Source organism: Rhodnius prolixus, unplaced genomic scaffold, assembly GCF_049639745.1.
Source record: "Rhodnius prolixus isolate KJV_2025 unplaced genomic scaffold, Rpr scaffold_1, whole genome shotgun sequence".
In the NCBI taxonomy this organism is placed as follows: domain Eukaryota; kingdom Metazoa; phylum Arthropoda; class Insecta; order Hemiptera; family Reduviidae; genus Rhodnius; species Rhodnius prolixus.
Window position 1 is genome coordinate 54,685,124 of NW_027411581.1, and position 26,560 is coordinate 54,711,683.

General features: G+C 36.2%; 1 protein-coding gene across 3 annotated transcripts in view; it reads left to right on the plus strand.

Annotated features, from left to right (window-relative positions):
• Positions 1-26,560, plus strand: part of LOC141462246 (uncharacterized) — a 138,206-nt gene that overhangs the window by 52,293 nt on the left and 59,353 nt on the right. The window contains exon 1 of one of the 3 annotated variants that reach the window (XM_074143953.1): positions 15,180-15,648. The exons of the other annotated variants lie outside the window; for them this stretch is intronic. Within the exon in view, the coding sequence (XP_074000054.1) occupies positions 15,628-15,648 (21 nt within the window). The 5' untranslated portion in view covers positions 15,180-15,627. Of the gene's footprint in view, positions 1-15,179; positions 15,649-26,560 lie in introns of those variants that run through there. 3 annotated transcript variants of the gene reach the window in all.

Below are 26,560 nucleotides of genomic sequence, written 5' to 3' on the forward strand. Positions count from 1 at the left end.
TTTAATCTTCTTTTTTTTTCCATCTACGGCTGTTCATCCGCAGGTTGTGCGAGAAAAGAGCACTACCTACAGGTGGTTGTAATAAAAATATTATTAATAAAGAAAATCGTTGAGTTCATTTTAATCTTCTTTTTTTTTCCATCTACGGCTGTTCATCCGCAGGTTGTGCGAGAAAAGAGCACTACCTACAGGTGGTTGTAATAAAAATATTATTAATAAAGAAAATCGTTGAGTTCATTTTAATCTTCTTTTTTTTTCCATCTACGGCTGTTCATCCGCAGGTTGTGCGAGAAAAGAGCACTACCTACAGGTGGTTGTAATAAAAATATTATTAATAAAGAAAATCGTTGAGTTCATTTTAATCTTCTTTTTTTTTCCATCTACGGCTGTTCATCCGCAGGTTGTGCGAGAAAAGAGCACTACCTACAGGTGGTTGTAATAAAAATATTATTAATAAAGAAAATCGTTGAGTTCATTTTAATCTTCTTTTTTTTTCCATCTACGGCTGTTCATCCGCAGGTTGTGCGAGAAAAGAGCACTACCTACAGGTGGTTGTAATAAAAATATTATTAATAAAGAAAATCGTTGAGTTCATTTTAATCTTCTTTTTTTTTCCATCTACGGCTGTTCATCCGCAGGTTGTGCGAGAAAAGAGCACTACCTACAGGTGGTTGTAATAAAAATATTATTAATAAAGAAAATCGTTGAGTTCATTTTAATCTTCTTTTTTTTTCCATCTACGGCTGTTCATCCGCAGGTTGTGCGAGAAAAGAGCACTACCTACAGGTGGTTGTAATAAAAATATTATTAATAAAGAAAATCGTTGAGTTCATTTTAATCTTCTTTTTTTTTCCATCTACGGCTGTTCATCCGCAGGTTGTGCGAGAAAAGAGCACTACCTACAGGTGGTTGTAATAAAAATATTATTAATAAAGAAAATCGTTGAGTTCATTTTAATCTTCTTTTTTTTTCCATCTACGGCTGTTCATCCGCAGGTTGTGCGAGAAAAGAGCACTACCTACAGGTGGTTGTAATAAAAATATTATTAATAAAGAAAATCGTTGAGTTCATTTTAATCTTCTTTTTTTTTCCATCTACGGCTGTTCATCCGCAGGTTGTGCGAGAAAAGAGCACTACCTACAGGTGGTTGTAATAAAAATATTATTAATAAAGAAAATCGTTGAGTTCATTTTAATCTTCTTTTTTTTTCCATCTACGGCTGTTCATCCGCAGGTTGTGCGAGAAAAGAGCACTACCTACAGGTGGTTGTAATAAAAATATTATTAATAAAGAAAATCGTTGAGTTCATTTTAATCTTCTTTTTTTTTCCATCTACGGCTGTTCATCCGCAGGTTGTGCGAGAAAAGAGCACTACCTACAGGTGGTTGTAATAAAAATATTATTAATAAAGAAAATCGTTGAGTTCATTTTAATCTTCTTTTTTTTTCCATCTACGGCTGTTCATCCGCAGGTTGTGCGAGAAAAGAGCACTACCTACAGGTGGTTGTAATAAAAATATTATTAATAAAGAAAATCGTTGAGTTCATTTTAATCTTCTTTTTTTTTCCATCTACGGCTGTTCATCCGCAGGTTGTGCGAGAAAAGAGCACTACCTACAGGTGGTTGTAATAAAAATATTATTAATAAAGAAAATCGTTGAGTTCATTTTAATCTTCTTTTTTTTTCCATCTACGGCTGTTCATCCGCAGGTTGTGCGAGAAAAGAGCACTACCTACAGGTGGTTGTAATAAAAATATTATTAATAAAGAAAATCGTTGAGTTCATTTTAATCTTCTTTTTTTTTCCATCTACGGCTGTTCATCCGCAGGTTGTGCGAGAAAAGAGCACTACCTACAGGTGGTTGTAATAAAAATATTATTAATAAAGAAAATCGTTGAGTTCATTTTAATCTTCTTTTTTTTTCCATCTACGGCTGTTCATCCGCAGGTTGTGCGAGAAAAGAGCACTACCTACAGGTGGTTGTAATAAAAATATTATTAATAAAGAAAATCGTTGAGTTCATTTTAATCTTCTTTTTTTTTCCATCTACGGCTGTTCATCCGCAGGTTGTGCGAGAAAAGAGCACTACCTACAGGTGGTTGTAATAAAAATATTATTAATAAAGAAAATCGTTGAGTTCATTTTAATCTTCTTTTTTTTTCCATCTACGGCTGTTCATCCGCAGGTTGTGCGAGAAAAGAGCACTACCTACAGGTGGTTGTAATAAAAATATTATTAATAAAGAAAATCGTTGAGTTCATTTTAATCTTCTTTTTTTTTCCATCTACGGCTGTTCATCCGCAGGTTGTGCGAGAAAAGAGCACTACCTACAGGTGGTTGTAATAAAAATATTATTAATAAAGAAAATCGTTGAGTTCATTTTAATCTTCTTTTTTTTTCCATCTACGGCTGTTCATCCGCAGGTTGTGCGAGAAAAGAGCACTACCTACAGGTGGTTGTAATAAAAATATTATTAATAAAGAAAATCGTTGAGTTCATTTTAATCTTCTTTTTTTTTCCATCTACGGCTGTTCATCCGCAGGTTGTGCGAGAAAAGAGCACTACCTACAGGTGGTTGTAATAAAAATATTATTAATAAAGAAAATCGTTGAGTTCATTTTAATCTTCTTTTTTTTTCCATCTACGGCTGTTCATCCGCAGGTTGTGCGAGAAAAGAGCACTACCTACAGGTGGTTGTAATAAAAATATTATTAATAAAGAAAAAAAATCTATTAAAATATATATTTAGAAATTGCCAGAGTAATTCGGAGGGAGGGCACATTTCAGCCTGACTGGACACAGGCTAACCATCCGCCCGACCTCGGGCCACCCACCACCTCCTCTGGGACATTTTCTGACCTACCTGTATTGGATGAGTAAACCAGACTTGAAAGGTGTTAGAGAATTCTCGAATGACATTATAAAAGCGAAGCTGCCGTTATGTGGGTGTATTAAGAGACTGACTGCTGTGACATTTTTTTTTTTTTAATAACAGATCGATTATTTTAATCAGGTGTGAAACACAGACAAGACTTCCCCTAGATAGTTCTCAGAGTTCTGAACAAGAATTCTGTCCCTACTCGGCATTATTTCTGAAATACATATATATATAAATTGTACGTGGAATAGCAAAATAACTTATCTGCATTTCTGATTGAGCGTCTTCCGAACGTTTTACTCGGAGTGGGCTCGCTTTAGTTTGCTCGCATCTCAGTCTGGTGACCTAATTTTAATAGGTAATCCCTGAAATCTCCTCTTGTCATTACCACAATATGATTGAAGTCTCACCTGTACTTCTTGAGCCTTCATCTCTCAAAATTGGTGGTAGATTGTTCTACAAACCTGGAAGAAATATCTCTTGTCCAAGTTGTTCTTCTTCTAGTGTGTGCTCAGTAAGAATTTCGGGAAATGAGGAAGTCTTGAACCAGTAGTAGGCGCTCAATTGACTAAGCTGTTGCAGAAGATAAGCTTCCAAAAGCGGGCACTTACATCTTACAAGAAAAGCTTGTAATAAAGAGTATTTGGGGGTAGCAAAAACTTCTCTTTAGTCCGCTTGCTGTGGGCCGACGGGAGCGCCGTTTCTGTTCCCTTAAGGGCAGTTTACAAAAGTGCAAACCTAGAGAAGAAGAGAAGGAATCTTTCAAGTTTCTGTTAAAGATCTGCATGTATGGGGTGTACGTAAATCAAGTTTGTAACCATTCATAGGAACTAAGTAGAAACTTCATATTGGACACTAATCACAATGCTTTTCCCTCCCAATAAGGGAAAATATGGAAATCTAGATAACTCTATTGGGATTGCTTTATCTTTGCTTATCCCAGTATCATTGCTGGGGCTTTACAAAGGGCTGTATCCTTAGTAATTTGATGTAATGTAAAAAAAGAAGCGCTCCGAAATGGCGTACTGGTTGTGACATTAAGATACAGTTCTCCTTACATTATTTCCAAAAAAAACTGCCGCAATGGAAATTCAATAAAGTTGACACGAGTTTCCATTAGGAAGTGCTCAGCTCGGAAGTATGCGGATGTAAAGTGACACCGTGTGATTTAAACAGGCTGTCTGTGTCCCTCCTTTTGCGCACGTCTGCCAATCTTTCCCTCTTCTTTAAAAAACACATATACTTGTTTTTATTTCTTGTATTATGTTACAAACCTAAGGCCTACATACTTCCAAGTTCAAAGAACTCTTTGATATATTTTTTTAATCGTGAAATCTTAAGGAAAAAAAGGAAGATCACTTACAATTACGTATTTTAGGGAAAAAGTTCTCAAATTTAGAGGAAGATCCTCTTTTTCGAAACCTCTTCTGCAAAATTAATCGTACAGATCTGGGTTTGAAGCGAATCTGAGGCTTACAACTCATATGAAGTTCTTTCAAAACCCCAATCAAAATTTTAATGTCATCTGCTGACTGTGGGAGGAGCCAGGGCCATTGCAGACTCAGTAGCCACCTTAGCCTGGGAGATAATTGTGGTAGTCTCTGCAGGTTTTGTTTTGACCGAGGTAGAGACATCAGTCACTCTGTAATGTCCGTTTCCTTGAACATTATCATAAGTCTTTTGCTGTCTGCAAACTTTATGCAGGGTTTTCACATTAAGGCTCTAGAATCGTTGAAAATAGTCTCGACCTTAGACGCATAACTTGGTCCCGCTGGATACTACTTCCTGGCGAAATAAGCATTGATAAAAAAATAATAATATGATTCGCGCTTCCAACCGAAAACAACAAAGCGGAACTTTGAATTAAAAACTGTACTGGACACTTTTTTAGTCAGTAAAATTCGTTCGTCATTTCCGGGCTTGCAAATCATTACTTTATTGATGCATTAGTATATTATTTTTTCCTGTTTTCCTAAATTGGGAGGTTCAAGTTTAAAGTTGCTAATTGGAAATTTGAAAATTATTATTATTATTATTATTATTATTATTATTATTATTATTATACATTTTGCTGCAGTGGTAGTGCATGACATAGACATGGCTTAGTTGTAACAGAAAATTTAGCGGATCTCTAATAGAATCTTAGATAAAAACCCAAAGTTTCCCCAGGATTATACCAAAAAAGCTGGAAGGGAAATTTACCCGCCATTTCCGCAAACAGTTTCCTGACTTATATTTAATGTCTATGATATCAGAATTACATTTACCCTTTCTCATACGGTTATTAATTTCTAATTAAATGAAATGCCAATAAAAATTAAAACTTTCCGTTAATTAGATGAGATTTTAGGTTAGGTTACATTTGAAGAAACACAAATGCCTAGGAGTTTACTCACGCTAAGCAATAGCTTATAAGCTATATTCCCTGATGATGCTAGAGAACTACACGCGCACATAAAACAAGGAAGAAGGAGGATACATTGGGATTGGAAGACCAGGGATCAACTGTTTTAATCTTGGACTAATCCTGCTTGAACTGAGCACAGCGCCAGTAGCTGTACCCTCTGTTTTGTAGAAAGGAGAGAAAGATATAACCCCATTGTGGGGGATATTTCGGCATGCAGATAATAATGCCCACCAATTCTGTGTGCTTTGTAATGCCCCTAGAACAATCCTGGAGTCTTTGTACTACCAACTGAATCTCTCGCTTCCTCTCTAAGCCATTTAGCCTCACTTGCCTCTCTCCTTCCTGGACAACATTACACTCCGAAATACTATAATCTACTTTAGTTACAAATAAGGGCAGGAGAAACGGCTTATAAGGCACACCCTTGAGCCTTTAAAGGATTTGCAATATAAAGTACATACGATTCTATATATCCTAACCGACTCTACCAGGGTGTAACCGATGCCTGGGCTTTTTGTTTTCTCCTCTAAACCTCAAGCCAACTTTATATTGTCTGCCAGCCATGTTTACCAGCAGTACCTGGATAGGAAGTGCTCGGCATGTGATGAAATACTGTTTTTAGTTTAGTTCAAAAGTGGATTTATTTATCTACAAAGGCCACATTTATTTCCTGTTCTTTGAATAAGGAATAGATTTATTAATTTCAGGGCGTTTCTGGAGATAGAATTCGATATAACCGCACTTTATCGGCCAGAGGGATAGGAACCTGGTGCAGATAGATTAGAGGGTGTATTTATGGTTGAGGGTAAATGTTATTTAGTAAGATTTAGCCTCATTGACCATTATTCGAAACCACAGTTCGAGGATATGGAGATGACACTGGATGGTTCGGATGCCATAAAATTTGAACTGAAAATTCAAACAAGTATAATCTTTCTGACTAACCAACCCTCCTCAGCTTCGTTTTCTTGCTATTCGTGCAAAACCTCTAGAACCAACTGGGGTACTGGTTTTTCTCTGATGCTGCCCATTTTAAACTTCGAGGGGGTTACTTTTTTTAGCTTCTCCCCACCGTAGGGACTGTGTTCGCTGTTCATTTAGTTTACTATTCGCTTCTGTTTATTTCTTGATTCATATATTCATAATATCACATATTTTTGTTACCCTGAACTTTCCCAAATTTAAATTTAATCTTTACTATAGGAGAACTGGTTGCATATAAAATACTTTAGTAGGGCACTTGTTCATTTCACTTTGCATTACAGAAGCAGTTAACTATCTTTAGAAGCAGTAGTACACCACTATAGTTAAATCTGATCTCATTTAGGGCAGCTTATCTTCCTTTAAAGTAATTAACTTTGTCTATATTCGGGCAGCGTAACTGCACTACTTAATCTCTCTTCTCCCTTTTGCCCTTACAAATTCTTGGGAACAATGGAAATTTACCCAACGGGGGGCAAGGAAATTTGACCATCACCTAAGGGTTACACCGTTCTTCCCAATCTTTTTATTAACTGTAATTTATAAAAGCATATATATTTTTTTTTAATTTATTTTAAATTGTAGTATCAATGAAAATAACTGACATTACTACAAACTTACTTACCAACCCAACGGTAACACTCCCTAAGTCATCTCCAGAATTAACTACTCTCTTCAGGAGTGTGAAAATCGCGAGGTCACTGGCGTTTTAATCGCCGAGAGCAGGGTGATCTGGAATGTAGTGAGATGATGAATGGCGGACAAGAGGATTGGAATGAGACTGTACGTACTGATGAAAGTTGTAGCGAGCTCGATCAACTTGACTTACAAAGGGAATTTATAACTCTGTGTGAATGGTTAGATTTGAAACATGGAATAGAGCTTTAAGGGAGTGGATTTTTTTGAAGCGTTTCGTTGAATCCCATAGTTCAATACCGGGTGAAAAGCATAATCTACTTTTTTTTTTTTTTGTATAATAATTAAGGGACAATTATTATATAGTCAAGTCCAACAAATCCACTTTAAACATTAAAATAGCGGCATCTCACCTGCAGAAATGCCCTGAAATTAGTTTTCCACTACAAATGTGTAGAATTAAAGTGATAGAGGCTACACGATCTCGCTACTTCCCGTTAAGGATGGAAAGTTAGGGAATGAATCACGGGGGGGGGGGGTTGGAGGAGAAAGTAAAAGAAAAAAAATCACAATTAAAAGGTATGTGGGTGTGTCCGAGAGGAGTGGAAAATGGAGAAAAAGGAGCTACTGTGGCTCTGACCGTCCCTGGAAATTGAAGCTAGAATGAAAAGACGATGGGGGAGCACGCATTGGTTGTTGTGTCTGTGGCCGGGCGGATCTGGGCGCGTGTTTAGTCTGGTCAGGATTTCTGGAATGTAAACAGAGATTTCTAAATCCAGTTAGCAGCTCTCCGTCACACATTTCTCCTGTGTATGTGCGCGCGCGCGCGGGGGCACGGTATGTCGCTTCCCCTCACTAGCCTCTAGCTCCCCCCACACAGTGCAGAGCCCCTCGCTCCCCCAGTTGGACAAATAGAACGGCATTCACACATTCCCCAAAAGACCCATAATGCACTATTTCTTTCTCTTTCTCACGTACTCTTAGCCACAGACTCACGTACATAACAATGCCGTTGGTTATTCTTCTATGTTACAAACTCTTCGCCAGTAGTGTACTCGGTCACGTATTTCTGCCATCTGATGCTCTCATCTTCCTCAGAATTGTTGGTTTCTCCTCCTCCCAGAAGGAGGAAGTATCGCAATCAAATTTCCCAAATTAAGCTTTCGCCTGAAATATATCATTTAATGCTCCGGAAGTACTTAATGCATAAATACTTGATCGCATCGCAATAACGGTGTTATTATTGATAACAGAAAGATTTCAAAATCACCCAACTTAGTTTACTGGAATCGATGAATATAGTAATTGAGGTCATAATCGATTCCAAATGATTTTCTGTCAACTAGTTATACACTAATTGAGTACTTTAATAGAGTGCACTCTACATATCATTATACTTGTTAGCATTATAACATTTTCTTGCGTAAATCCAATTAATGTAACTTTCGGGCGAAGAGGGTTGACGGGGAGTATTTCTAAAGTGCTATTCGTGAGAAATGTAAGGACATATCACTTAATGAACGTAAGAATTAAACAAGTTTCAAACTCAAAATGTCAAGATTTCTGATATTCTTCATATTTTTTCCTCTTTATCAAAATACCAAATATAAATGGCAACAAAACTCCTTCATCTGGACTAATAATAGAATACTGAAGATGACAGCAATCACGATGATTTTTTTTGGGCTACAACAGAAAATGCAATTCAGATTTTTTCTAAGTAAAAAAACTCCTCTCTTAATCCAGATCGAAGTTTTCATGAATAGAAGAAAAGTTTTCGTAGCAGCAAACATTTCTCGTTCCCAGCAAAAGTCGGAGGAAAAGTGGTGGGAAATTTCACTTTATTTGCACTTATTTTGTTTCCACGATGACGTATATACAACGTTCAGGAGTTTAGTTTTTCCATTCTGTCCTTAAACTAATCCAACCAACATGAAAACTTATTTGTAATTTAAAATAACTACTATCTTAAAAGTTGAATAAGTAAAACAGTTTTCACCAAGAAAAGTGTATTTGGCTGTCCTTCGGAATACCATTTTACCTTCCATAATCCTCTACAAAAGTTAGGAAAACTTCTTCATTTATGTTCTAGAAATTTCCATAGTTTTCTTCATTTTCCTTAGATATTTATTTATATATTTATATAAAATGAATATAGCTTTATTCAATCCCTTTTTATTCGTAGATTTTTTTGTTTTAAATGAAGGAAAAGTTTTTATGAAAAACTTATTTAGAGTTCCACCATTATTATTGTTTGGATATTATTTTGATTTTCTTTTTAACGCCATAAAAGCGATATACTTTTTAAAAATGAAAAAAGTCGCAGATAGTTTTACATTTAGAATCTGCCACTCTACCGCATCCGTCAACAAGCTTTGGGGAGATATCCACCAACTGGAAGCCCGCGCGATTTTGTTCCCGCTTGTTATCCTGTAGCTTGATGTACTTTCATTAGGATACATTTTCCTGGGCATATTTATGAAAGGGTAGTTTTGTGGGATGAATGCAGGAAAGCTTTTTACCTGGAAAGGGCTTCGTCTAGTGTTACAATAATGGGAATTCATTATGTAAGGAAAATTACAAATTTGAAGAAAATTTTTGGGATAAAAGGGCCAATTTTCAGAATAGATTTTCTAATTCTTTTTTTGAGATTTTTTTTCGAAAATGGTTCCAATTCTTAAGTAGTAATAATTTCTAAGAATATATTTATTAGGCCAAATTTTGAAAGATGAAAATTAATATCAAAGTGAAGATAATGGCTCTTGACCTATACACCGTCAGAGAGAGAGATTTGACATTAATAAATATTAATTTAAATTCTGTATTTAAATTACAAACAAAAACTTAATTAATCTAATAAAAATTGTATAATTATAATCTTTTCCTATTTATGTATATTTGTATTTAATTTTTTAAACAAACAAAAATAAAAGACAGCATTACAAACCAAACTATTGGATTATCCAATCCAATTTGTCCTTAGAAGTAATTTCGATAGTACTAATCATAGAGAACGCATCGGGTTTATTTTGATATCAAAAGTTGAACTAGAAAATATTCTCCTTATCGGTACAGAATAAATACATGTTTGACTATTACTTCTAATTGAACATTTCAACTTTTTAGAATTAACTTTATTTAAGTTAAGATTTTTTATAAAGGGCCGTTTCTGTACATTTTTCCCTTTTTAAAAATAGGATGAATAAAATTTAACTCAGCCACGTTTTTTAAAGGGTTCTAATAAAACGGTGGAAGCCCAATTAAGGACAACCACTTTCTGATGCCAACCTAACCCACACCTTCAGTGCCCTACTTTAATTATATGAATCATTTATGCCTTAAATTTTTAAAAAGAAAAGATTGCTTTAGGATCCCAAGGTAAGGGAAATCCCTTTGGTTTTCTACCCTGGCTTTCTAGGAACTCATCTGAGCAAGGTGTTGGCACTCTGTAGATGCACCATTCCTCTAATGGTGTACAGATATTTCGTCATGAATAGTTAGCATTAAATTAGTGGATCTAATCTCTTCAGGGTCTTTCTAGAAGAGTAGTGAGTCTGTAGTCCAGTTCTCTGGGGAATCTAAGAAGCAGAGAGAGCTGGAAATTAGTGATTACCAATCCCTAGTGCCAGAAATCTCACATCCCAAAGTTTACGGCAGGATGTGTTCCTCCGCTTCAAGATCTAGTGGCAGGTGTGCCGGGAAAAGCAGACAATACCATCAAAACCCATCTTAATGATTACTTATTTCGAGAGTACGCCTGGTGCTTTTGAAGTTACTGTTTTTGGCTTGTGTCGGCAAGGGTCCTTCAAGCTTGCCTCCGTATATTGTGGATGCTCGGCTTATTAGGTAGACTTTCCCACAGGAAGATGTGGCTGGTCCACAGACTCGTAGAGAAGCCACCACAGTCTGAGTTAAGATTCATAACTGATAGCCACAATTTTCGGTTCCTTTTTACCTAAAAATTTAATCAATGTTTTCATTTTGCTTACTCAATCAGCCGATAATTGTTTTCATTCAATCCAGAATTCTCTGCTGTTAATCAGCTGCCGGATATAATAGATATTTCCAAATCGTCTCTATATATTTATAATATGTAGTAAAGAATTGCTGGTGATATTTTAGTCTAAATGGGAATGTAAACACGAGGTTGTGTCCGACTAAATTTAGCCACCTCTGGCTTCCTTACAATGAGTCATCGTCTATTTACTGTATTCTATTGTCCCCGGCACTTTATATATATATTTATATTATATCAAGTTTTGTGTGCGTGCCTACAACTTAGTGTGTAAAAGAGTAAAGGGATAAATAACTTGTAATATTTAATTTTTTTGCTATTCAAGTTTGTATCATTTTATTTTGTTTATGTTGTAGTCTATCTTTTGCCTCCAAAACAAGTTAACACATTCCTTGCTTCAAGCCTCACAGGGAGACATAATAAACAAAAATCTCATTGAACTTTTTCTATTTACATTTAACGGAGTTGCAACAGTCTAATTTTTAAAGGGAAAAATAATAGCTAATACTAAGAAGGGATTAGTTCAGCAGTTGAGATTCGAGTCCTGCTGGCTCCTCCTGCCCTTGAGCATCCCAAAAGATTTAAACTTAGTAGAGCCTCTTATCCATGTGCAGAACAAGTCCGCTTTTGGATACGTTGGTAGTCCACGATCGAACGATTCTACAAATTCTTTTGGATACGTTGGTAGTCCACGATCGAACGATTCTAAAAATTCTTTTGGATACGTTGGTAGTCCACGATCGAACGATTCTAAAAATTCTTTTGGATACGTTGGTAGTCCACGATCGAACGATTCTAAAAATTCTTTCGCCAATTTTTGTATCACTAGTTTTCTTTAACTTTTGAACTTATGCGTCCTTTGAGATTCAATTAATTGTCACTGAGAATTGGAGCTTAAACAAAAATTATGTAAGTTAGAAAAAAAATAATAATTTTCTCATTTTGTGCAGTAACCGTTGGCAACAGTTTAATATTAGGTAACTTTACATCAAACTTGTGGATTAAAACTAAATCCATCTTTTTATGTAACTCAATTAAGTTTTAATTTAATTTTAGCAGCTTGCCTTTTATTTACCTTGAATTTAATTTTAATGGAATCTTTTAAAAAATAGAGAATAGGGTTTGAATAAAGATTTTTTTTCCTTGCGTGTTTGTTCCAATTGACTGAATTCACTCGAACAGATTCATCCGGAGCCTTAACTCCTCCCCGCCAGGAAAAAAACGCGGACTTTCCGCTAGCACTTGGAACGAGTGGGTCTCGTGTCTTTAAGACTTTCGGCGTCATGTTATGAAAGGTTACAAATTTCTAAAGTGGCTCTTAGGTTGACTAGATCCAGTTTCACCACTTGTACGAGGGTCGTTTGAAAAGTGCGTGCAAAGTCAGAGAGATAGCACTACTGGCGCGTATCGAGGTTATATTTAGTTAGTAGCATCTCTTGGAAGAACACACACCAAGTTTCAGCCAGATCGGTCTATTTCTTTGTGTTTGGCATTCGTTTGAATCGAGGAAGTCGAGTGATTTTCAAAAATGGAGGAAAAAGAATTTCGTGTGTTGATTAAACACTACTTTATGAAAGGCAAAACGCCTCAGGAGACTAAAGAGAAGCTTGATAAACATTATGGTGACTCTGCACCTTCGATTAGAACAGTTTATAAGTGGTTTCAAAATTTTCAGAGTGGCCATACGGGCACAAGTGACGCTGAACGTTCTGGACGCCCTGTTGAGGTTACTACTCCAGAAATCATTGATAAAATCCATGATATGGTGATGGATGACAGAAGAGTGAAGGTGCGTGAGATTGCTAGTGCTGTGGGCATCTCGAATGAACGGGTACATAATATTTTGCGTCAACATTTGGACATGACCAAGCTATCCGCAAGATGGGTGCCGCGATTGCTCACGCTTGACCAAAAACGAAATCGTGTGAAGTGTTGCAAGGACGGTTTGCAGCTGTTCCAGAAGAATCCGCAGGACTTTAAGCGTCGTTTCGTCACTGTGGATGAAACATGGATACATCACGACACTCCTGAGAGCAAAGAACAATCTAAACAATGGGTTACCAAGGGGGAATCTGCGCCAAAAAAGGCAAAGACCGTTCCTTCGGCCGGAAAGATTATGGCGACTGTCTTTTGGGATTCGCAAGGAATAATCCTCATCGACTATCTGGAAAAGGGTAAAACTATTACAGGTGCATATTATTCATCGTTATTGGAACGTTTGAATACCGAGCTGCAAGAAAAACGCCCACGATTGGCCCACAAAAAAGTTCTTTTCCATCACGACAACGCACCAGCTCACACCTCAGCAGTTGTGGTCGCAAAATTAATGGGAATAGGGTTCCAACTCGTTTCACATCCCCCCTATTCTCCAGACTTGGCTCCCTCGGACTACTATTTGTTCCCCAATATGAAGAAATGGCTGTCGGGAAAAAGATTTTATTCAAACGAGGAGGTGATTGCAGAAACGAATGGCTATTTTTCAGACTTGGACAAATCCTATTATTCGGAAGGGATCAACAAACTAGAGCAGCGTTGGACGAAGTGTATAAGCCTAAAAGGAGACTATGTTGAAAAATAAAAAGGGTTTACCCCAAAAAATTAAGTAGTTTTTATTTTTGCACGGACTTTTCAAACGACCCTCGTAAATATGACGGTTTGAATTGAGAATAATTTTTTTTAGAATCACCTGGTACTTCCGAAAAATTGGGCGGCACTTCAAGGTGTGGATAGTTATGGAACACCATGGAAATTGTAGCCATCAGAGTTAAAAGAATGTTCTTCGTTTTGATCTTAGCCTAATTGATGAAATTAATGATATTGTCCTACCTATTGATCCAACATTGTTTGTGACAAAATATTCAGTTGGTTCTACTGTAGATCACCACAATTATCCTGATATTTTACAACCAACATTATTAGCACAACGTGAAACTATGAGACAACGTGTAAAGGTCCAAACTCTCGTGTGGTTAGCCTAATAGTTTCCAAACTTATCTAGGAGAAAGTTTAGATTCTCATTGCATTGCCCTACCCCCCCACAATCCCCCTTAAGTTTAAGAATAAACCAAAATAAAGTGACTTGTGAGAAAAACATCTCCCAATTGGTGGAATATAATCTCATCTAAGGGTGAACTAGGACAGAAGAAGAACTCCTTGCCGTTTGACTCTGGCAATACTAGAGACAGACTTCAGTCTTTCGGAAGTCACTCAACACCCGTTATCAATTTAGTTCCTAAGATATATTCTTCTTTTTAGAAGGGTTTGAAAATAACTTTAAACAAACTTTTTAAACAGGAATGTAATTTGTCACTGTCATGTAAGAAATCTCTACTTACTAACGAACTTAAAACAAACAGCCAGTCCTGTAATTTGGGAGTAAGTTAGTGTGTACATTGACACATACCACCAAGTCACAATAACTTCACACAGAGGCGAATACGAAATCTATGACTTTGCCTTCTTGTTTAAAAAATTAAAAATTAAAAATAACTTAGTTTTATTTTTTTTAAAGACTAATGACTTATTTAAAATAATTAAACATGTATCAACAATATCTGGAGAGTTCATTTAAAACAAAACGGAAACACATTGTTCGGCTTTTTCTTATTGTCGTAATTACAATAAAGTAGACAAAGCTTGTTAACTGTTTAAATTTAAGACACAGTAAACTTGTTTTTAACATTGAATTTTGCTTAATGACTCTTCAAAGCTAGATGCAGATACGAAAGGCTGGCATAAATCACTTCAATAAGATCAAAACTTGCGTCTCAATTCACGACACTTGATCCGCCAGTTAGACTTAAGAAACCCGTCTGAAAACTCCTGAAGTCTTCACAATTTACTGTGCTGTGGTGGAATGGTGGGAGATTGTTTAATAGTCTAGTGCGGACTGACTTGATCGTCCGGCACCAGACTGCTAGACGATTGCGTAACCCTGGAGATCCCGAGACCACTCTGTCTCGCCCCCACTCCTCTTCGAGCAGTAGCGCGCCCTCTCTTCAAACACTAGAGCGGGAGATACATTAAAGAAAAAGAAAAAAAGTGAAGAACAAAGAGGCAAAACACGACGACCGGCTATAGACAGCTCCAAGTTCTCTGTCTCGCTTGCACCGTCCTTGGTAAGTCTTACTGTCTAGAAGTGAGCGAGAGAGAGCCTGCCAGCCGGAGCGACAGAAAAAAATTCTATATAAAAAGTAGTGGGGGGTATGAACAGTTTTATAAGGGAATAGTGGTGGGGGTACGACGACAATCATCTGTTTTGTGTTGTGAAGTTGGTCTGCACTGACACTGTGAACTGCAGTAGGGAGTAAGTGCTGATTGTGCACACTTGTTCGAGTTTAAAGTCCGCTATATAAATGTGCATTGCAAGAATTCACGTCATTCCGTCAGTCGTTGAGTGCATGTTTTCTCATTTGGAGAGGGAGAGAGAGAATATGCCTTGCTTATTTCTCAGTGATTTCTTTTTTTTTAATTTTGTAAACTGAGATTTTACCCCAGATCAAAGTGACAAATTACATATCCTTTAATACTGTTATTATAACCAATAATAGAAATAATCAAGTGAATACGCTTAGACAAATTGTTATAACGTTTATTTAGCACTATCAATGATATTAATAATATCATTCTAGTTCGTGCACCCAATCTATTTTCTCAAATACTCCAGTTAACAGACGTACGTAAATCTGCTGTTTATATTTGGATGCTACAATGATGGATACATTGTTGCACGTAAGTTCTGTTTTTTTGTTTAATCTATTTTATGTTTTTACTTTAGCCTTCTCTTACCTCTCGTTTTTCAAGGGGATGTCAAGTTAGATTTTGTAAAAATTAAGTTCAACCGGAAGTACCGCTTCAGAGAAAAGATTTCTTTCAACTTTTCTTTTTTTTTGTTGAAAATTGTTTTCAATGATTCTCTTCAAAAACTTTTTCCAAATAAACTTATTGCCGCAGTGTGGTTAGCATTGTTCAAAAATGGAAACTATTTGCTATTTATTTTGGATGTCTATCCAATTCAGGATGTCGTTCTATTGTGTGAATAATACGAGACGGAAACACAAGTGAAGTGGAAATCTCTTTTCCAAACCAAAGATAATCAATAGTTTGAGATTTAGATATTGGTAAGCCTTTTGCCATTTTCATCCCCACCCTGTCAAAGGCCTTAACTTGTAAATCTATTTATCTATCTAAATTTATTGAGAATTTTTTGTTTTTTCTTTTCTCTCTCCAAAGAAGAAGTCTAAGTAGAAGATTTACGGGAGCACCTGAGTGCTTTTTAAAAGTTTTTTTTTGGAGGGTACTTGAAATGGTTAAACTTTCCCTGTTTTCAGAGATTTTAAGGAGACCAATGGGGACTAAGCTTTTTTAAAATAGCTGTTTCATATTACATCCAATTTTGATTATTTTCAATTAACAGGGAAATAGATTCTCCTACAAGCCTTATTACTATTATTGTGATTTATATAAAATTAATTTTTCTTTTTATTAGCGTAATCAGTGGCGGGCCGATTAAATGAGCCACAGCGGTATGTCTGCGTGCCCACTCTCATATAACAACTGATACAAACTAAAGAGATAAGGGACCTCCAAGGACGTAGACTACAGTCGCTGCACTTTGTGTGTACAGACATACACACACACACACACACTGGAAGTGAGTGCTTCCCCTTCCATTTGCCCCCTCCAAAAACATCTCTTTCTCTGTCACACTCTAACCACTCATTTATACCAGTCGACCCACTTCCGTGGCGTGCGGCGAGCGTTGCAAACAGTTGAAAATTCTGTCTCACACTGGCAATCGCCACACACGCTGGCTGTCGGACAGACGTTTCCTTTCCCTTCCCTACGTCAGTTCTACTTCTTATTTAATTCTGGACACTAAGTTAATCTACCTCTACCACCAGGGTGCTGCAATGTCAGTAATTTCAATCTTACCGGACAAGAACAAAAAAATACTTGCATCTTTATTTTCTTTTAGTTTTATTTCTAGCCAAAAGAAGGTTTGCTATCGCGTCAAGTACAGTTTTCTTCTATAGGTTTTCAGTTTCCCTGATTGAGAAAAAAGGGTTTTTTTAAAAAAGGGATTGGCTTATCTTATCCATATAAAGGGAGAATTTATTTCGACATGCTCCATAAAAATGGTGCTTTGCACGCATTGAACCCAACTAAACAAATACTAAGATATAATACTTATAAATGATACTACCAAATTTCATGCACATATGTGTTTGTTTTAATTCAAAAATAGAAAATCGGAGGGTTCAAACTCGCCGCGTTGAGGCCCGACAAGTATGCAAGGATTGCGGACAAAATTAGTTAGTTTAGAAGTTCTACGTTAATAATTCAATTTTTAAGCTTAATATTATTACTATAATCTGGAAAAGCCTTTTATAATATTCTTTCAACTTAGTGTGTTCATTTCATGAAAATGGTTCAATAACTATTGAAATGTTTTTTCGAAAAAAAATAATCGATTGAAGATACGGTTTCATGAGGGCGATTGGTTGAACGGTAAATTGTTTAGTAAAAGGTGCCTCCTCAGATTCAGAGACCAGTTGAAACCTCCTGGCTAACCTGGCTTGCGTGCCAGAGGAGGCACCTTTGAAGGCACAGTACATGCTTCAAAAGTTGAGTGAAGTGCATTATTTGATAAATTAAGGAATAAGTTTGATCCTTTACTTGAAATACGAGTATCACTTAAATATGTGGCGGGCGGTTTCCAATTTTCTTGGTAATTAAACGCAACTCTCCCAAAATTACCAAATAATTATTAAACTTTCTTGTTTGGTAACAGATGTAAAATTAATTTCTAACCATTTTGTGTATGCTTGAGAACATCTAAAGCTCTTAACATTTGATTTTACTTAGAAAAATCACTCGGAAAACGACTTATTCCCCGATATTAAGAAAAATACTAGCTTTACTGCTTTGGCAATATTTTTATTAGAAAGGGGATGAAAAAATACATAAAAATGACCTATCACATGCTGTTCTTTCTCTTTGATAACAAAAAATTGAAATATGATTAGAAAATATCAGATTTTGAAATGGCCTAGCACCTTTAATTTTGAAGATATTGAATTGGGATTTCCGGTTTCTTTCATAACTTTTTATACGAGGGGGTACCCAAAAAAAACCGGAATTATTTTTTAAAAGCTATTTATTTACAAATTTTTTACAGAACAACCTTATCCCCTTCAAAATACTCTCCATTACAACTAATACATTTGTCCCACCGGTGCTTCCACTGTTCGAAACATTTTTTGTAGTCATCTTTAGAAATGGCTGACAGCTCCTTCTTCGTTTTTTTCTTGACCTCTTCAATGTTGTCAAATCGGTGACCTTTCATGCCCTTTTTCATGCGTGGAAATAAGAAAAAGTCGCACGGAGCCAGGTCAGGCGAGTAAGGTGCGTGGGGCAGCGGAACCATGCCATTTTTAGCCAAAAACTGTGTAACAGAGATGGCTGAGTGTGCAGGTGCATTGTCGTGGTGGAAGAACCAGTCTCCTATTTGCCACAAATCGGGTCTTTTTTGGCGAACACTATTGCGCAATCTTTTCAAAACTTCCAAATACAAGGTTTGATTGACGGTCTGACCTGGGGGGACAAACTCTGAATGGACTACGCCTTTGGCATCAAAAAAGCAAATCAGCATTGTTTTGATGTTTGACTTGACTTGACGACATTTTTTTGGTCGGGGTGAAGATGACGTCTTCCATTGGCTCGACTGTTGCTTTGTTTCTGGGTCATAACCATAGCACCATGACTCATCACCAGTAATGACCTTTGACAGAAAGTCTGGATCAGTTTCAAGCTGTTGTTTCAAAGCACGACATGTTTCAACTCGATGTTCTTTTTGATTGTCAGTCAGAACTCGAGGAACAAACTTGGCAGCAACCCTTTTCATCCCCAAATCTTCCGTTAAAATTAGCTGAACCGAGCTCCAAGATAACCCACTACTCTCTGACAGTTGATCAATTGTCTGTCGACGGTCTGTGAACACCAGCTCTCGAATTTTTTCAACATTTTCGTCGATTCGGGCAGTTGATGGACGTCCAGAACGAGGTTTGTCATCAATCGACATGTCGCCATTTTTAAACCGAGTAAACCACTCGTATACTTGAGTTTTTCCCATAGCGTCATCTTTGTAAGCTGTTTTCAACGTTAAAACACTTTCAGCAGCATTTTGCCGAGTAGAAAACAAAATTTCAGAGCTGCACGTTGTTCACTTAAACTTGCCATCATAAAAACGAAAAAAGAACAAAACAGCGCTGGTAAAAACAATCACTGCAGATGAACAGAACAAGCCAGGCAGACAACACAGGCAGGACTGAACTGGCAAGGAATTGCGCTATACACGTCTAGCGGCAGAAATGCGTACTACATAAGCTCCATGCGCGGCAACGCAATTCCGGTTATTTTTGGGTACCCCCTCGTACTCTTTAAAACCGTGTATATGAAAATGGGGGTCAACCGCGAACCCTCACTTTTGATCGCGCGTCAGCCGCGTATGCGGGCAGGAATCTAAAATCAAGTCACATATTCTGAAACTAGAAGTGACTGGCAACAAATTTTTCCTCTACCATTTTTTGCTCAGATTAACCATTTAAGCATGAAATGCATTTGAGCCGTCTTAAAATGAACACCCTGTATAATAGCAATTCAGCAAGTATCGTTTGATGCAGGAAAAAATTGAAGTCGAATTCTCTTCACTAAACTACCTCTCATGATGGATGAAAGTTAGGAACCTGTCAGGGGTAGAATAAACTTGCGTGTTACTAGGGATAACATCAAATTATATTAATAAGAATTAAGTATTGACACCAAAATTAAAATTTTGAAGGAAATAGGTTAAAAGTAAATAGGGTTTATTCGAAAATGATTCTAATGGTTTCCTTTTCAGTTCGCTACGACATGACAGACAAGTAGATCTAGTACTTTAATTGAAACATTCAAATTTAGGGATAGTAACTTTAGTTGTTAATTGTTAAGCGATATTTTTTTTAAGGGATAAGTGAAGAATACAGGCTCTTCTCTAATCTCTGAACAATTATTTTGAGCATGAAATGTCGAAGAATGGTAGTTCATTGGAAGTGAGATTATACAGTATTTCTTCTTCGAGTTTCCTGTAATTTGGCAGTACAATTTAAAGGGTTTAAACTTGGAAATGTCTTGTAAACCCTATCACTTTGGTTTAGATGTCTTTTTTTTCCTCAGAAGATTGATGATTTGATTCCTTGTGGAAATTTGTGTGACCGTAAATAAAAAAAATAAAAATTGTAAAAAGTGCGAATGAGATAGACGTATCAGTGTTAACAGCGGATTAGTTTTTGTTTACTTTTGTCTGGACTTATATTTTTTATCTGAAATAGATAAGAGGTAGTGTAATAGTAATGAAATGTACTTCTACACTTGTATATTAATAATTATTACGTTAGCTTTTCAATGTATGTACTTACGCACTAACACACACGCACAAATGTACACACACCATCATTAATAGAGCATTACTTTTATTTATCTAAGGAGGAAGTACTGCGAGATAAATGTACGTCTAGAGGAGATAGTGTTCGGGTGATCTCAGGAGCACGTCATTCCCTTGGAGTGGGGTATCCAGACAGACAGACATATTGGTGGGGGGTAAGGTTACATGAACTTGTCACCACATTGCCGGCCACCGAGGACGCGCTACTGCAATGTTGCAATCATATCTTTTTTCTTTTTTTTTTACTTTATATAAAACTGACATTTCTTTCGTGCCAACGCTATCTGTAATGAACTAGGCAGTAGTGCTGCTCTCTCTCTCTCTCTCTCTGTCGTGCATAATCTCCTGCACAGGAAGCGGGAACTAGACTTAAACTTATAACTAATCAATATCCGGCCTACCGGAGTGCTATTTCACTACAATTATCTGCATCAATTTAGAGGCAAAGAATTCTACTGAAATATAGGCAGGTGTTGGTAAATTGGTTATGAAGAGCGGATGCTGCGTGTAGCTACTTTTCATCTGTTAGAAAGAAAGGTTAATACTAAAGTATTATACCCTCCCACCGTCAACGACACTTAATGAGTAGTTGGACTGAAATTTATTTTATTTACTTACTGATTCTTTTATTTCGAGTGCGGATTATTGCGATAAGAGCCAATTTCAGTCATAATTTATCTTCAGGTCGCATACTTCTTCTGCCTTTTTTTTGGCATTGGCTTTCGCCATACAGCCAGCATCATCGTCTAGGTGCTTATCACTAGAATATCACTCACTCTCCATTCTTACTTATAAATACATTCGCTTCACACATTCATCTCTCTACTATATACAACTATTTACATAAACCTTACAGCTAATGGGTGGATCAGTACTCTGTATCCTTGCAGATCCTTCCTGCCATCCTTGTAGCTTAACCGAAACTAAAATCACGTAATTTCTAATCATCGCATACTTAATAATAATAATTATTATTATTATTATCATTTAACATCAAATTTTCATATACATGGTGACCAGAGTTATATGCTCCACCCACTTTTTTTTTAAACGGCGGGAAATTTCGAAAAAATAAAAAACACGTATTTAATCATTTTTAGTCTAGTTTATTTTCAGTGATTGACCCATTTTTTTAAACCCCTGTATCTCGAGATACAGCATCCAACTTTTGTTTTTTAAATGGAATGTTATATTTTTTGTTGCATATTTTTATAGTATTTGAGCTCCTAAAAAAAAAAAAAATTTTTTTTTGAAATCGGTTAGGTTTTACTCTTAACTCTAGCCTGCCTAGATCTTGACTTCGCCACATAAGTGCTGCTACAAGCAAAGCGTGGGAGTCCAGAGTTTTGGCTTGCCTATCCGTTGATTGTAACAGATTCTTTAAACAAAATAACGTAATTTTGACATTAAACTGAAATTTGTTTTTCATATTTTAAATTACCATAACTTTTGAAAAACCTAACCGATTTCAAAACTTTTTTTTGTGTTTTTTTTAGGAGCTCAAATACTATAAAAATATGCAACAAAAAATATAACATTCCATTTAAAAAACAAAAGTTGGATGCTGTATCTCGAGATACAGGGGTTTAAAAAAATGGGTCAATCACTGAAAATAAACTAGACTAAAAATGATTAAATACGTGTTTTTTATTTTTTCGAAATTTCCCGCCGTTTAAAAAAAAAGTGGGTGGAGCATATAACTTTGGTCACCCTGTATACATACAAGTTGGCTGTGAAGTACCAGATTATTTCATCTATTCTTCTTCAGTTTTCTCTTAATTACATTTTCCTTGAGGTTCTAGTCATACTGCTGGAGAAAAAGACAGAGAACCCAGCTCTAATTGTACTGATTTATGTTGGTAAACAGGGAAAAAATGTTTAATTCGTTCAGGTTTTTGGAGCTCATTTACATCTTCTTGGAGCGGACTTATGTTAAGTGGGACATTTTGAAAGAAATTCGGACAAATTTTCTCCAATAAGTCTCTCGTATATTGCACGTCTGTAATCTCAAGCAAGTCAGCTATAGGTGCATATTTTGATGCATCAATAAGTAAACCTTAAGAGAACTTGTTTTGCGCCTTTTGCAAAGTTATACTCCAAACATGGAGCTGCATAAGTATTAACGTAAGCCCTGAAGATGAAGACCTAGTCTTAGAGGGGTCGGAAGTGTGACCAAAAATAAAATATTAAAATTGTGACTAAAATTAGCAATAATCTTCCTTCCTTTGTTAAAGTGATATCACCTTCAGTTGGCATCCCTGTTTCTTCAAGACCCCCCCAATCCTCCCGTAAGCGAAATATCGAATTCTGTTTTACGTTAGCTTTTATTACAAATAGTAAATGTTTTGAACGATTCCAATTTAGCTCTGCTGCTCCGTCCACTAAGTCCGCCTTTCCTTTGTTTGTACTTAGATAAGCTTCTTGATGAACTATTAAATGGATATCATTACCATATTTTGCGTTCTTCTCATACACTTTCGAAATCATACAGAAAAGAAATATAAATAAAATGAAACCTTGATTATATATATATTAGCGATTTCGTAATGTATATACATATATACACATTCATGTGATGAATGTCTGAGTTTAGGTCTGGGGCCTCTTTCCTCACTGTGTAGTAGTGTATATTTTTAACTCTATTATTTTCACTGACTTATCTCACCAGTGGAGTTTACGTTCAGTTCGTCTTTATATAAATGATGGGTTTGAAAATAAAAGTATATATATATATATATATCAGCCTATAGAATGCAGCGCTTCACATAACTATCCAATGAGATGACCATACGAAGCCCAATACGCGCACATGCAAACAAATCTACCATATACTTATACACCATGTATATATTTGACCTGGATAGTTCTTTTATTAGATTTGCCAGCCAATGAAATTAATTTATTTATTTTGTTTGTACACGGGGAGGTGGTATTCGCTATTGTGTATTGGATAGGCTGAGATGCCCTTATTTTATTACACAATAAAACGTTCACCTAACGGTTCCTCTGTAATAGCAGAGATTCGTCCAAGTATCTTTTTTTTTCAATACTTGACTGAACTTATTAAAGTTTTACAAAAGTCCAGCGTTTTTGGCCGTTTTATTTTATTGGTTATTAAAACGTAAAACATAAAGTTATTCTATACCAAGTACAATCTATAGTTATTATGTGCCAATAATTCTATTGCTTTTTGGTAATACAGAGCTTCATTGGAGGTGATGAATGCCTACAACCTCTTTGTACCATACTTGTACTCAGCAAAATATTAGCTGCGATTATGGTAATAACTGGATATACGAGTGGGAGCGAGATCCGGTTTTAAGCAGAGTGAAGAGGGAATTCAGATTTTAACTGATTAATTTCTGACACTAGGGGCGTGTGTGTGTGAGCTTTTTGCATTGTTATGCTGTAGGAATTTGTTTCTTGGCTGAACGCTAGTTGTCGACAAGGACAGCTTGGATACCCTCCAGCTGGGCTGAATAGAGTTTAGATATGGATTAATTCGGCTATCATTATAGAACTTCAAATGCCATCATTCCTTGAAAGTACTACCACCAAATTTTTAAACTTTGCTGTACTAAGCTCTCTCAAATTTCTATTCCTTTAAAGCCTCAAAAATAATGATGCTTCAAAATTTCATTCACTCATTTTACGCGGTCAAAACTGGACTAAATTCAGTTACCTGCTGAAAAATGAATGTCAAGTAATCCGTATTAAGTAACCACAGTACAATATGAACGCTGTTTATATAAAATGTTCATTCAGCAACTGAAAAAAAAAGAAGCTCAGACCTACTGTTACACTCTTACAATATGGGGTAACTGTTTTTGGAGGTGATGTGTAAATTCTCTCCATGCCAGCTGCCAAAGGGAAAAGTGGTAAATTTTATTGTATTGAATTTTCATTGCTTCCACTCAACTTAATGAGTAAAGAAAGGTGTAGATATTAAATTGAATATAATCAAGCAAACGAAATATTAATTAATTTTTGTTTGCTCTCCAACAGAAATGACAGTGACGAATTGATTGATCACTAAGATTAAATAAAAGAAATTATTCTTATCAGATAATAATCCTCACACATAAATCACCTTTACTTTTGGATTTAGGCTCATTACTGGGCAAAGTACTTTCTTTAATTCCTTGCGAATTTTCGTTTTTTATTATAACAAATTAAATCGACAAAGGGCCACGGTAGCCGAGCGGTTAGAGAGGCGAGCCCTGTAAAGCTAATGTATTGCAAGCTAACGTATGTATTGTGGTACTGGGTTCGATTCCCAGTCTTAAAGAAATTTACAGTAAAGTATGTTTGCTAGTCGCCTCCGTCCTCGTCGCCTAATTGGTAAGTTGGACGTAAAGCCCGCCTGGAAAAATAGGCAATTACTTTACTTTTTTAAACGAACACTTAAGTTCGCTTTCTCATATTCTTGCCCGCCAATTATTATTTTGCTACGTCCCAGATCATACTTGGCGATTAAATTCTCAAGATTTTTCTTTCCTCGGTGAAGAGACTAGTTTAGTTCGGAGCACGTAGAAAGTATTACCGTTTGGTAACTTCCGTCATTGAGTTTGGATTATAAATCTATATTGATCATCAATGTTTCTTATTGTAGATAGCTTAATATTTAAACATAAAATAAATTTTGTCTTAAATAGTAAAATAATTTAAGAAGAATAATTTCCATTTTATACCAGAATGTACGAGTAACTTCGTAAACTGAAGCCACACAATGCGCACTAGTACATCTATTGATGAACCATCAGACTGAATGCAAATTATGAGTATTCTATGTAACGTACTCTCGGACGTGCCCAAGGCAGACGGAAATTTTGGTCCCGTGTTTTCTTTCAATCAGAATCCTCATCAATAATTATTATTTACTTCATCATTTTTTACGAATTTACACAGTCATTGCCGAAGAAATATTGTTCATTTTAGGTCTAAATAAAAAATGTGTTAATAAAAAAATAAAAGGGCAACTTTTGTTACAACCTTGCCTTGAGAAATACCTTATTTTGTGAATGGAGTTGTGAAAAGAGAAAAATAAAACAACTAAAGATCTGTCGGATGTTACGTACACCTACGCACTAGCCTTTATTTTTAACGTTTCGAACTTCTTTAAGTGCAGTATTGCGGGAGATGGCTTACTAAACTATCTATGTCGATTCTCATCCTACAGTCCTACCTTCATTACGTCATTATTAATTACCTCTTTATCGTTTTGAGGGAGTGGTTATACTATAGGCGTTGTAAAATTACTCCTTCAAAGTTATATTTTAGTAAATACTTCTTTCAGAATTAATTTAGTTGATCGGCCATACATCTTGTATTCTTTTGAGTTCACAAGAGAAGCAATTGTTAACTAGTCAATTTTTGAAAATGAATTTCCATAAGAAATAAATTTTTGGGAGGCCCTCTTCTATAGGTTTTAAGAAAAGAAAAATGCTTTTGTTTACTGACTTCCTAATCGTTTAACAACTTTTCTGATCGAAGGAACGAAATGTCCGTCCATCAGTTTGGGCGGAGTCTGTACTTCTAGCTCAGGCTAGAGTATGCTTCAGATCTTTTCTGAATTGGTCCTTTTTCTGATCAAAAGGGCAAATTTTATCGTGGCTATTTTTTTTTAAACATAAGATGCGATTCAACGTCTTGTTGTAATTGTAATTGGGGGCCTTGGAGTTTAGCAAGAGGACACGCAGCTAGACCTGGTAATTACCCATGGGAGTCCACAAACCACTGAGCTATGCCGGTTTTTTTAGGTGCCTGGAAATCGTGGGTCCTGGGCCTTATATATCTTTAACTTCCTTGAAGCGATTAATGCGATTTGTATGGCATGCGTGTTGCAATTAAGAGAGTACTTTTATATCCTGGCCATTTTTCTTTTTACCCAATTTCTACCGTTAGTTAGCTTTGTGTACGCTAAACTGGGACGTTCTCAAGCTTTGTGCAATGCAGTAACTATGCGCTTTTCCCATGAAATTGGTCATTTGGATCATATGATTATGGAGTCTGTACCTGAGCTTCTATTTCTGAGCTGAAGATGTTTTATTCAAATCAAGTTGACATTTGTAAGTTACTATTTAAGCCTTAACTGGAAAGGTCAATTTTTTGGAGTCAATTATGATGATGAATTCTAGGGATTCGTGTTTGTGGAGAGTC